Source organism: Rutidosis leptorrhynchoides, chromosome 2 (genome assembly GCF_046630445.1).
Source record: "Rutidosis leptorrhynchoides isolate AG116_Rl617_1_P2 chromosome 2, CSIRO_AGI_Rlap_v1, whole genome shotgun sequence".
Lineage (NCBI taxonomy): Eukaryota > Viridiplantae > Streptophyta > Magnoliopsida > Asterales > Asteraceae > Rutidosis > Rutidosis leptorrhynchoides.
Window position 1 is genome coordinate 425,202,836 of NC_092334.1, and position 12,171 is coordinate 425,215,006.

The following is a 12,171-nucleotide window of genomic DNA, read 5'->3' on the forward strand; positions in this document are numbered from 1 at the left end:
TTATTATATCAGTTGGTTAAAATACAGAGGCCACAAATGTAATAGTTGGAATTTGTAGTTTTATGAAACATACCTAGAAGTTTTCTCGTTTTATAAAATTTCATCGTTTAAAAAAAATAGTATTATTGCTTGTAAATTAGTAGTGAACCACAACGCTAATTTGAAGCATAAATCAAAAGTTTTGTACCAAATCGACATCGTTTTACAGTATCTGCACCTACATTTAGAGGATTGATAACACAATATTCACAACAACAAAACCCACCAAATAAGTGGTGTGTGGGAGAGGTGAGATGAAAACATCCTTCCCCTATCCGAGAATAAAGACAAGTTATTTCTCCACCCAGAGTTAAAACACTCTCTAAAGTAGAGAAAGTCATCCCTCTCTCTATTCGACGTATAGAGAGATTGCTTCTGAGTGGACCTCCGGCCAATAAGTATAAATTTTTTAAAAAAATTTAAATTAAATTAAAAATAAAATTGAAACGCCATGAAATGGTAAAATCAAATTTTCATGAGTATTAAATCTTCAGTCAAGTCGCCAATAAATCGACGCTTACTATCGACTTAATATTCACTTTTCACTTAATATGAAGTGTAGAACAGATGCTAATAGTCATCAAAGGATTGCATTTTCATGGTAGCAACTTCTTAAATTGCCAGGACTCCATACACAAAACCAAATGAAACTGTAATAACACAACTTTAAAAATACAAAATAAGAATGTCTACATTTATTCTTGTTACGCGTCTATCTATATATCTATATACACATTACAACAACAACAAATCACTTTCATGTACTCTTAACATCTAATTTCTGATCTTGCAAACCACGTGCAGATCAGCATAAATAAATGTTTTATACATCACTGGATATATATGTTCATATTCCCTTATGAACGAAGAATGTTTACTTATTCATATGTTGGATCATCCATGGAGGCATGACCGTAGATGGTTGACTTTGTCTTGGAGTTTCTTCTACTTCACCATCACCATCACCTGCTGCTTGATACGTATCACTGTGTACGTTTCATATGTAAACACTATTTAAGTTTGGATTTATTATGTTTATTCTTTATGACATAGCAAAAAGTTAAATAGAGTAATGTTACCAGGTGTTTAATATGCGTAACTGAAATGAAGGTATCATTTCATCGGTTTGCTGCTCAATCTCGTAATGGTTTATTACTTCTTTCTCCTTTTCCTTGATCTGTGTAGTTTTAAGTCGTAAATTTAAGTCATTTTCAATCGAATAAAACTAGCTATATATATTTCTAGTGTTGTAATCGGCGGCCGTCTCAGCTGAGTAGTCTGTTTGGTGACTAACCTGTCGTTTTTTGCCCAAAGCAGTCTAATTAGTCGGTCAATCCTAGAAGGTCAGTCAAAGTCGCGTTTGAGTCGGCCAAAGTTAGATCAAAATTTTTATATTTTTTTATAATCAGATTTTGTGTTGTGTACATATTTAAAAAAAAAATTATTATCAGATTTTTGTGTTGCGCGCACACAACGTATATTACTAAAAGTCAACTTAGTCAACGTCTAACGCGACTCGACTGACTAGTTTAAAGTCCCGACTCGTCTCCATCTCACGACTTTTTCAACCTTGGAATAATCCGATTAAATTTACCTGCTTAGACAGAATGTTATTTTGATCCTGCAAATCCTTGTCCTGTATATATGTTTACATGTGGATCATATCATTATGTATCATCTCATAAAAAATGTTTGTACAAAAAGTAAACGTTGTATTCATGAACAGAATTAGCTTTTTATCGAATATGGGAAATGTGCGTACCTTATTTTGGAGCTGCGAAATTGTTTCAAGCATCATCTGATTCTGCATATTACAGACGGCTCGGTTTATTGCATGCACAAAACCAGATTTTATTTTAAATTCAATCATTAATCATTAATAATTGATATCTACAATGGCTCCCAATTAACTGACATGATAATAATTGAAGATGGGACCTACAAAACAAAATGAATCACACTCTATATACCTTTTTTAACCTAATGTTTTTAAGACCTGTATCAATTTGCTGCTCCAAACTTTGAAGCTCTTTGAGACTCAAGGAATCAAGTTCTTCTCCCATGAAATGTCTATAAAAAATTAAAAATGAACATTTTTGCAATGTTTACATTAAGATACTAAATACAGTAATAGATATAACTAGTTGTGGAGCCCTCGCTTCGCGCCGGGGGCTCCGTTTTGAAAAAGAGTTAAAAAAAAGTCTTGATCTATTTTGTAAAAAAGAATTTTTTTCGACATCTAACATTGAATGGTTGTTCCTTTTGTGAAAATTGCTTCTTTTAGCGTTCGTTTTTTTTTTGTTTTGTTTTTTTTTTAAAAAGTTAGTTGATCTATTTTGTAAAAAAGAATGTTTTTTGACATCTTTTAGTAGCATTGAAGGGTGAGGAAGAAAAGGAAGAAAAAAAAAAGGTTAGTTGATTTTTTTGGTAAAAAAGAATTTTTTTCGACATCTTTTGATAACATTGAAGGGTTGGTTCTTTTATGAGAGTTGATTATTTTATCGTTGGAGGAAAAAAAAAAAAATGAAATGACGAAAATACCCCTGATTACTATTGATGAATAATGCTGTTTTGTGTATTAGATATATAGATAATATAAATATAAATGAATAAATTAAACACCTTTACTACATATATTTGTTGCAAGTACTTACCTTTGCGATTTCTGCAAAAGCTCAATTCTTGTTTTAAGTTTGGAAAGTTCCAAAGACCAGTTTCCCTACAAGAAGTAGTCATACAGCTTATAGCTTTTTTAACTTGAGGGTATTTTTTAAAAAAATGAAAAAAAGGAATTTTGAAGATTAAACAGCTAATTAATACATACTTGGGGTTCATTATGGGTTGCAGTAAGTTGCATCTCTGCATATGAGTATCGTTCGTACCTCTCAAGGATCCTTTCCATTCTGTTGCTAAAAAGTTGTACGACAACATAAAACCAAATCAACCAAAACAAAACTAAAGCCAGAAAACACTAAACGTATTATCGGCGATCAGCTTAACCCCCTTCCTATAATTAAATAGCACTTTCTAGATTACTTGATACATTTTATGATTGAGATAGGTGGTATAGATGAGAGTACGAATAATGGTACAATTTCGTGAAGCATGATCTAAAATATATAATGAGTTTTTGGACTTTTTTAACCCTTAGGAGTGTGTTAGTGTTGTATATCTAAATAACCGTCAACCTAAAAATAATATTTAAATACTATGTATAACACCTTGTAACGTGTTAATGAGAGTCCTTCCCTCTGTTGGAAAGATTTTTAATTTTTTTCATTCAATTTATTTAGTCCAACCCCCAAAATGATCAATAATTACAAGAGTTTTGACATCTTTTAATATCAATCTACAATCTCCACATTGTAATTGTAATATGGCTAAAAGCTATATTTATGTCTAACCTTTATGAATTTCTTTATTGGCGAGTTTCTTAAATAGAAACTAGATTGTAGAGAATTTGAATATAGTGGACTATTTGTTGGGATCGACTGAAGTAGGGGTTTATTATTCCATTAAGATTTTTCTTAGTAGTTCAAAGTGTCTTAGACCACTTACAAAATGACATCATTTTTACCTGGACAGACTACTACATTAGCATCACTGTAGATGCATAAAACACATATAAGTCCCTAGTTAATTACTTAACATGTTTATATATTATGTTTATCTATAATCAGTCATATATTTAGATACTTGAATGCAAAGAAACTTTAGTATTGTTTGTTTGGTTGACTTATATGTATTGCATATTTGTTTAATTGTAAGTTGTTCAAGCATAAGTTCGCTAATGTTAAATCTAAAGTTCGAATGAGTTTCTCATTCGTACGAATTAAACTTATATACACGGATGAGTGATACATTTAAGTGAGTGTAGCATTTCTCCCCTTAGAAAGAGTAATTGGCCAGATCTTTGTCATAAGCTACAAGTCTTTAGTAGCTTAAAAGGCATTTAACGAAACCCTAGTTAAGTACCTCAAATGACTGCTCTCCATTCCACCATCCACTAATAACCCACTAATTTTCAACTTCACCATCCACTGATAACCCATTCCACCATTATTGGTTAGGTATACCACCCTAACCACCAACCATTGGTTTGATCATAACCACTACCACCTCCACAAATGGTGGTCGGAGATGGGTGGCACTGGAGTAGATCCATCGCCATTCGGATATGGTAGCAATTTCGTCAAAGATACGGTGACCGAAAAATTTAGTGATTGTTCGAGTTGATACATAGTTTTAACCGTCATTTACCGTCTTTTTTCAGCGGATTTGACCATCTCAAGTCGGGCTACCTCCAACTCTGACTAGTCAGCTGACTTGCCCGACTTTCAAGTAATAAAAGAAGATACTTCCCCCCACTAAAGTGCTTCCCTCTTGATTATGATCATATATATATATATATATATATATATATATATTACACACAATGTATATCAATATCAACTATACATATTTCAAACGGAATATTCAAACATAAAAATTTCAAACATTTGTAAAATCTTATGAGTATAAAAAATATTAAAATTTTGACTAAACTTTGACCAACCTTGATTCAGGACGACTTTGACCGACTCAGACCTGACTTTCTAGTATTGACGGGCTAATTAGATGTTTTTGAGTGAAACGGGATGGTCTAGTCACTAAACCGACCTGTCAAACTGTTAACTCTACGTATATAATAAATGGGGAAACTAATTACTCAAGGAGCTAAATTTCTGCATTTTTCATTGCAATTTCTATTGCTCTATTAGTATAAATTTAGAGTGAAAGCTTGAAGGGTGAAAAATTAAATTGGATTCTCTAAAGTCTGAATGAAAGTTGTAGCAAGTGTTAAGATGATAAATATACTCCGTAGTAGATTTTGGAATGGTTCCATCCACATATATACTCGAGTGAAAATAAGGTAAAAGCGGTTTGATGTTATAGAAATCGTTTAAAACCAAAATTCTTAACGAATAACTCAAGTAATTTATAACTAAATATACTGGTCAAAAAGCTCTTATTAAAACATCTACTACTTGGTAAGCTTTATATAGTTACCATGTTGGTGTATGATTATAGTATATACCTTTCGTGTTAATTTTGCTTAAATTTATTCCTATAAAGCAATAAAACGCTTAATTCCATATACAGCATATATATGTCCTCAGTATTTCATGAGAGCAAACATCAATAGCATATGATACCACCATAAGTAGGACACGAATTGAAGTTTTAAAAAAAAATCATAAAATTAGTAGTTTTATATGATACGGAAAAAAATGTTTGTCCGTACAAGTTATATGTCTAAAGAGAGGTAACATAAAAAGTCATGTTTAGTTTCCACTTAATAATCTATTTATGTTAAGTGTACATAAAAACTATCGTATATAAGTTGATGTTAACTCAAAATGAAAGACAGAATGGTACTAAAGTTCTAATATTAACTACGAGTATCTTACTGCCTTTAAATGAAAAGACATGAAATAATTAGTGTATAGCTTCATTTGCTTACTAAAAACAAACCATAAAAATCCTTACTTTTAATCATCTTATAAGTCTGAATATAGTACTGATCAGTTTATACACTAGCAGATTTATATTTATTCAAATAATATTAAATTAAAATTATTAACATTTATGTGAGTAAATGAGACCCAAAAACTCTAACCAAACCAAAAAACAAAAGGAAAAAGACTTAAGTATTCCACTTGCCAGAAATGTGCAGACCCACTGAAAAACTGCTTTATTTAAAAATTTTCCCCTAAATCTTAATATACTAAAATTAAAAGATCAAATTAAGTAGGAAAAAGAACCCTAAAACCTCACTTTCAACAGCATATATTTACAGAAAGAATATAACCACACATATAGACGATCATGCATTAATTCCACACATATTTTGAAATAGTATAAATTGAATCTGATATTAAAAAAAAAAAAAAAAAAATTAACCGTACATGAATTCCATAAGTTTCATGTTGCATTCATGTATATACAATACAAATATATATGAAATTGAAATCAATTCAAAGAAGAAGAAAAGAAAGAAAAAAAAAAAGAATTGAAAACGTACGAGGAATCAGTAGAGTACTCGCAAAGCTTTCCTTTGGTGGAGAAGACGATGAGTGCCACGTCAGCATCGCATAAAACGGAGATCTCGTGAGCTTTTTTCAACAAACCTGACCGGCGTTTTGAAAAAGTCACCTGCCTGTTTATTTTGTTTTCTATTCTTTTCAACGTCACCCTTCCCCGCCCCATTTTTATTTTCTACGGCCGATCCTGATCTATATCTATATCTATATCTATATCTATATATATTTATATGTAAATCCCTGTATCTATATCTATTTATATTTATATGTATCTCTATCTCTATATTTACACAATATATAATGTTTCCATAGTTGTAAGTTGTAACTGTATATGGTTACGATAGTAGAGTCAAGACTACAGGAGTATTGTACGGGTGCTTTACGAATATTTTGATTTAAAATTATGTTTAATTTTTTTTATTCGGATTTTTAATTGCAGTCTTTTAAGGCTCTGTTTAAAATAAATATTTTATTTTGTAGATACATGGTACTCCATTCCATTATTAAGGTGAAAGAATCGGTTAGTACAAGTAATATATTTGTGAGACAATTATCATTATCATCGAAATACAATTAGTGTTTTAGTTGGTGTTGTGTTTTTTTATCGAGTTGACTCGACTTGAAGATGGTGTCTAATTTCTCTTTGAAGTCTGTATTAGGCGCAACCTTTTTTTGTCATTATCCTCTTTGTTTTGTTTAGGTTTGTAGATTGTTACGTTGTTTGGCAGTTTCTTACCGTTTTAATGTTGTGAGCTTGAGTTTTAATTGTTGGTGTTTTAGTTGACAAAGAACAGTTTCTTACCGTTTTAATGTTGTGAGCTTGAGTTTTAATTATTAGTGTTTTAGTTGACAAAGAATAGTTTCTTACCATTTTAATGTTGTGAGCTTGAGTTTTAATTGTTAGTGTTTTAGTTGACAAAGAATAGTTGTTTTAGTTGTCTTTATATGAAGTTTTCCCATTTGATTATAAAGTTGTATATTTTTTTGCAAAAGAAAAAGAAATAAATCAAAATACAATTAAACAATAAGTATTTAATAATTTAAAGAGATATATGTAACTAAAAGATATGATAAACTTGAATAAATATAGCTTTTAAAGGGATCATTATCGTTCTTCAAAATAACTTATGTTTATAGCAAGTTTATATTTATCAATTTTATAAAAATTAACACTATTGGAAACAACGCATAAATAGGACTTAGTTAGGAACTTGAAATTGTACCGTAGTTAATTAGACAATTTTTTTTTTTTTTTTTTTTTTTTTTTTTTTTGTAAAACTTGAGAATATTACTACTTTTCGGTCTCAATTCTATTGTCTAATATTTTTTTCTTAAATATTTCAAATGAATTGTCTACTTTTATAAATGAAAAGTAAGTACATGTGATAATAATATTTTTTTAAATGTATTTTTTTTTATCTAAAGACAATAGATTTGAAAAAAAAAAGTAACACATACGGAGTATAAAACAACTAGAAATTGTAGGGTATATATTTTTAGTTTTTATCCAGGAATAAAGTAAAAATATGAAGATATTTTGAAAGAATTAAAAATAACTATTTTTAGAAATCTAGTAGATATTCCTTTTCTATGGAAATGGTCTATAATTGAAACTGATGATGACGGAGATATAATAATAATATCTGCAAAGTGGAAACAGAAAACCACAGTGGTATCTCAAAACCAGAGTGGTTTTATGAAAAACGTTGTCCAATTTTGATTGGTTGAATAGCAAAATACCATTGTTGATGTTGGTGGTGGGGGGACCACATAGTACTACTACCATGAATGAGTTGGTGGGATTGAAAAAAGACCAAATGGCAAGTCAACAACAGCATGTAGTGGGCCCACCTCCAAATGTTATTTTCCAAAAATATGTAAATCATCTCATTTTTGGTATAAAAAAAATTCAAACATACATCCCCATCCCATTAGAATTGGGTAGTGATATATACACAACCAATTTTTATAAATACACAACCAAACATGTTTTACAATGTTGTACTATACAACACTGTAAAGCATATTTGGTTGTGTATTTGTAAAAATTGGTTGTGTATATATCATCACCCATTAGAATTAGAAATAAGATAAGACTAAGATTAAGATTAAGATTCCTTTTTATAGGAAAACAGAAAAAAATAGTAGAAGAATTGTGGCAATTTCATGTGGCCTTGTTCAACTTTCTAAATTTAAACCGTACGAATTTTCTAACCTCATTCAACAATACTATGTACTATGTATATGTAATAAAAGAATAATTAACTTTCAAAGTCGAATATCATAAATCATCACAAGATGGTTTAGTTTTTGCCTTTGATATTTCTATAAGTGGTATATATAGTTTCATACTACTTTAATAACATCACATCTTGAAATGGTTGGAAAAGGAGTAAAAACATTTACTTGATAACTTGATTTGTAAAAAACACTTACGGTCGTTTGGTTCGTGAGATTTCGTGGGATTTACATTTCAAATCCCATGTTTGGTTGGAGGATATGGTTGGAGGGATTTGCATTTCAAATCCCACGAAATCCCATAGATGAAGGATTTGAAAATCCATTGTATATATGAGGGATTTGAAATCCCATGTTCTAAGATTTTACATTTACGATTTACGTTTCGCGTTCATGTTTCGGATTCGCTTTTCGGGTCCGCGTTTCGGGTTCGCGTTTCAAGTTTGCTTTTCGGGTACCCGTTTCAGGTTCACGTTCAGGGTTCGAGTTTCGAGTTCGCGTTTCGGGTTCGTGTTTCGGGTTCGTGTTTCGGGTTCCCGTTTCGGGTTCGAGTTTCGGGTTCGCGTTTCGGGTTCGCGTTTTGGGTTCGCTTTTCGGGTTCGAGTTTCGGGTTCGCGTTTCGGTTTCACGTTTCGGTTTCACATTTTGGGTTCGCGTTTCGTGTTCACATTTCAGATACGCGATTCGGGTTCGCATTTCGGGTTCGCGTTTCGGGCTCAAGTTTCGGGATCGCGTTTCGTGTTCCATTTCGGGTTCGCATTTCGGTTTCGGGTTAGCGTATGACGGTCGCATCCGCATTCCTGTTTGTTCGATTTTGGGTTTGCGTTTTGCGATCGTATTCTCGTTTTGAGTTCGCATTACAAATTCTGAGATTTAAAAACCTCGAACCAAACAGAAGATAGGATTTCAAATCCCAGGATTTCAAATCCTGTGGGATTTCAAATCCTGGGAATTGAAATCCTTGAACCAAACGCCCCCTTAGATAAAAATATTTGTTGAGTTATCTGAATATGATTGAAAAGTTTCATCTATAAATATATTCATTAATACCTGAAATATATATGGAAATACATACATATAAATATATACGTACTATTTAAAGGTGTGAACAAATATATAGTTTTATTTTTATTTTTGAAAAGCTTTTATAGTCCCTTTGCCAAAGAATTTAATAGTGATAAACGGTTCAGCTCCTTCTAAGCCTTTAGAGGATTAGAGGAGTGAAAGTGTTACTTACTTATGAAGATCGACTGGATAACAAATTATATATATATATATATATATATATATATATATATATATATATATATATATATATATATATATATAGGGGCAGGTTCAAACGAGAACTACAAAAAAGGCGAGAACTGCGAGAACTTTTTAATTTTATAGTTTTTATGTCTTTAAATGCAACAAATTACATGTAAATGTTAATTAATGCTCATATCATTAACAAACATATGTTCGTTATCACAAATTACATGTTAAATTGTTAATTATATGAAAGGTTCACATTTTTACAAAACAAATATGCACATGTGAATGAGAAACTATATACATGATTATATATGTAAAATTTAAGTTTTTTCAAACTATTTTATATTCATTTTTACTCTTCATCAATATTTATGGGTGATTCAATCTATTCACATGGGAAAATGTTTGTAAATTAGAAGTTCTCACAGTTCTCGTTATTTTTGTAGTTCTCGTTTGAACTATTGACTATATATATATATATATATATATATATATATATATATATATATATATATATATATATATATATATATATATATATATATATATATATATATATATTGTGAAGGGATCCAGAGAGAACAAATGGTGAGAGAGAACCCTTAGGATTCACAGATTGAGCTCAATCTGCACACAAATTGAATCAATCTGCACACAGATCGAGCTTAATCTGCACACATATTGAGTCAATCTGCACCACAAATCGAGTTTAGCCTGTGAGTTCTCTCATACACTTGGTTCCCTCTGGATCCTCACCATATATATATATATATATATATATATATATATATATATATATATATACACACACACACACACACACACACTAGGTAAGGAGCCCGTGCGTTGCACGATGGTTTTTATATGATTGCAAAATTGCGTATGTATAATATTAATAATATAACATTAAAAATAGATTTTGTTTCTTATATGTGATAAAAATGAAACATATTTAAAAAATAGATTATACTTGATGGATCTCATAATAAGGAAACATACTTTAAATATTTACAAGAAATAACATTTAACATACATTATATAGTTGATAGATATCATACAAATGAAAATTATTTAAAACATTTCTTCAATAAAGTCTATAAGTGTTGCAAGACTTCTTTGTATACAACATTTTTTGTTGTGTTGGATAGTTTGTTATCCTTGTCTAAGATTAATATCTTTATTCCTTGCCGATTGGTAACCCGAGATAGTGCAATGTATAGTTGTCCATGACTAAAGACCGGTTTTGGAAGAAATAAACCGACACGCGATAGTGATTATCCTTGACTTTTATTGATTGTCATTGCAAAGCACACCGACAATGGATATTGTCTTCTTTATAATCTGAAAGGTATTCTCTTGTTCGGCGGTATGATAAGCTTACGTGATAAATGATATAAACATTAGAGAGGAAAAATAAAATGATATAAAGTTTGATTTGTTTGTAACTAAAAAATAAGTAATTTTTAAATATGGTGGAACGATCAAGTTTTTTAAAAACTCCATCATTCTATCTTAGATGATGTTAACTACTTCATCAGTGAAAGTAAGAATTGACCGTTCCTGATAATATTGTGATTGTAAATATTGAGAATGTACAATATTAACAATATAACATTAAAATATAGATTATAGTTCATATATCTCATAAGAATGAAACATAGTTCTACATTTTAACAAAAATAACATTAAATATACATTATAGTTCATAGATATCATACAAATGAAAATTATCGAAAACATATTTAAAACTTAAGTCTATAAGTGTTGCAAGACTTCTTTGTATACAACATTTTTTGAGCCCGTGCGTTGCACGTATGTGTAAAAAACCGTGGAATAAAAGGTATTTGCAGTTCATATTGGTATGTAAATAGCGATACTAAAAAAATAGAAAAAGTATAAGAATTAATTAAGAGCTCGTGGTGTTGACAAGATTTTAAAAATTATTTTGAGTTTAAGAGCCCGTGGTGTTGACAAATTTTAAAAATTCATTTTGAGTTTAAGAGCCCGTGGTAATGACGAATTTTAAAAGTTCTTTTTGAGTTTATGTTTCTTTTTTTTGAAAGGCAAACTCACTCACCCACCTAATACTAACATGAATATATACACTACGAAATGTCCTAAGCAGGACTCGAACCCTCAACCTCAAAGTTGTAAGTGTGACATCGATACCGCTAAGCCATTGGCTCTTTAAAAGTTATTTTTGAGTTTATGTTTCTTATATCTGATAAGAATGAAACATATTTAAAAAAATAGATTATACTTGATGGATGTCATAATAATGAAACATACTTCAAATATTTATAAAAAAAACATTTAACATACATAATAGTTCATAGATATCATACAAATGAAAATTATTTAAAATATTTCTTCAATTAAGTCTATAAGTGTTGCAAGACTTTTTTGTATATAACATTTTTGTTGTGTTGGATAGTTTATTATCCTTGTCTAAGATTAATATCTTTATTCTTTGCCGATTAGTAACCCAAGATAGTGCAACATTATAATTCATAGATATCATACAAATGAAAATTATTAAAAACATGTTTAAAAC

The 12,171-nt window shown here is 30.2% G+C and overlaps 1 protein-coding gene across 2 annotated transcripts; it reads right to left on the reverse strand.

The window, feature by feature from the left end:
- Window positions 1-674: 674 nt before the first annotated feature.
- On the reverse strand, window positions 675-6,497 carry LOC139892368 (agamous-like MADS-box protein AP1). 2 transcript variants are annotated; one of them, XM_071875434.1, is made up of 8 exons: window positions 6,104-6,497; window positions 2,864-2,948; window positions 2,694-2,758; window positions 2,010-2,109; window positions 1,802-1,843; window positions 1,634-1,675; window positions 1,119-1,216; window positions 675-1,025 (listed from the first exon to the last, which is right to left on the reverse strand). In XM_071875434.1, exons 1-8 carry the CDS (start codon window positions 6,286-6,288, stop codon window positions 914-916), a joined length of 729 nt encoding a protein of 242 aa, XP_071731535.1. In that variant the 5' UTR covers window positions 6,289-6,497; the 3' UTR covers window positions 675-913. The 2 variants fall into 2 exon arrangements, with proteins under 2 accessions (XP_071731535.1, XP_071731536.1); XM_071875435.1 differs by having other exon boundaries at window positions 679-1,025; window positions 2,864-2,942; window positions 6,104-6,494.
- Window positions 6,498-12,171: the final 5,674 nt, after the last annotated feature.

Excerpts from the sequence above, each read along its gene's own strand:
- LOC139892368 (XM_071875434.1), bottom strand. The coding sequence starts at position 6,288 with ATGGGGCGGGGAAGGGTGACGTTGAAAAGAATAGAAAACAAAATAAAC. Across the intron at positions 2,949-6,103 it reads GAGTACTCTACTGATTCCTC|CAACAGAATGGAAAGGATCC; the intron begins GTACGTTTTCAA and ends ACAACTTTTTAG. Across the intron at positions 2,759-2,863 it reads CAACCCATAATGAACCCCAA|GGAAACTGGTCTTTGGAACT; the intron begins GTATGTATTAAT and ends TACTTCTTGTAG.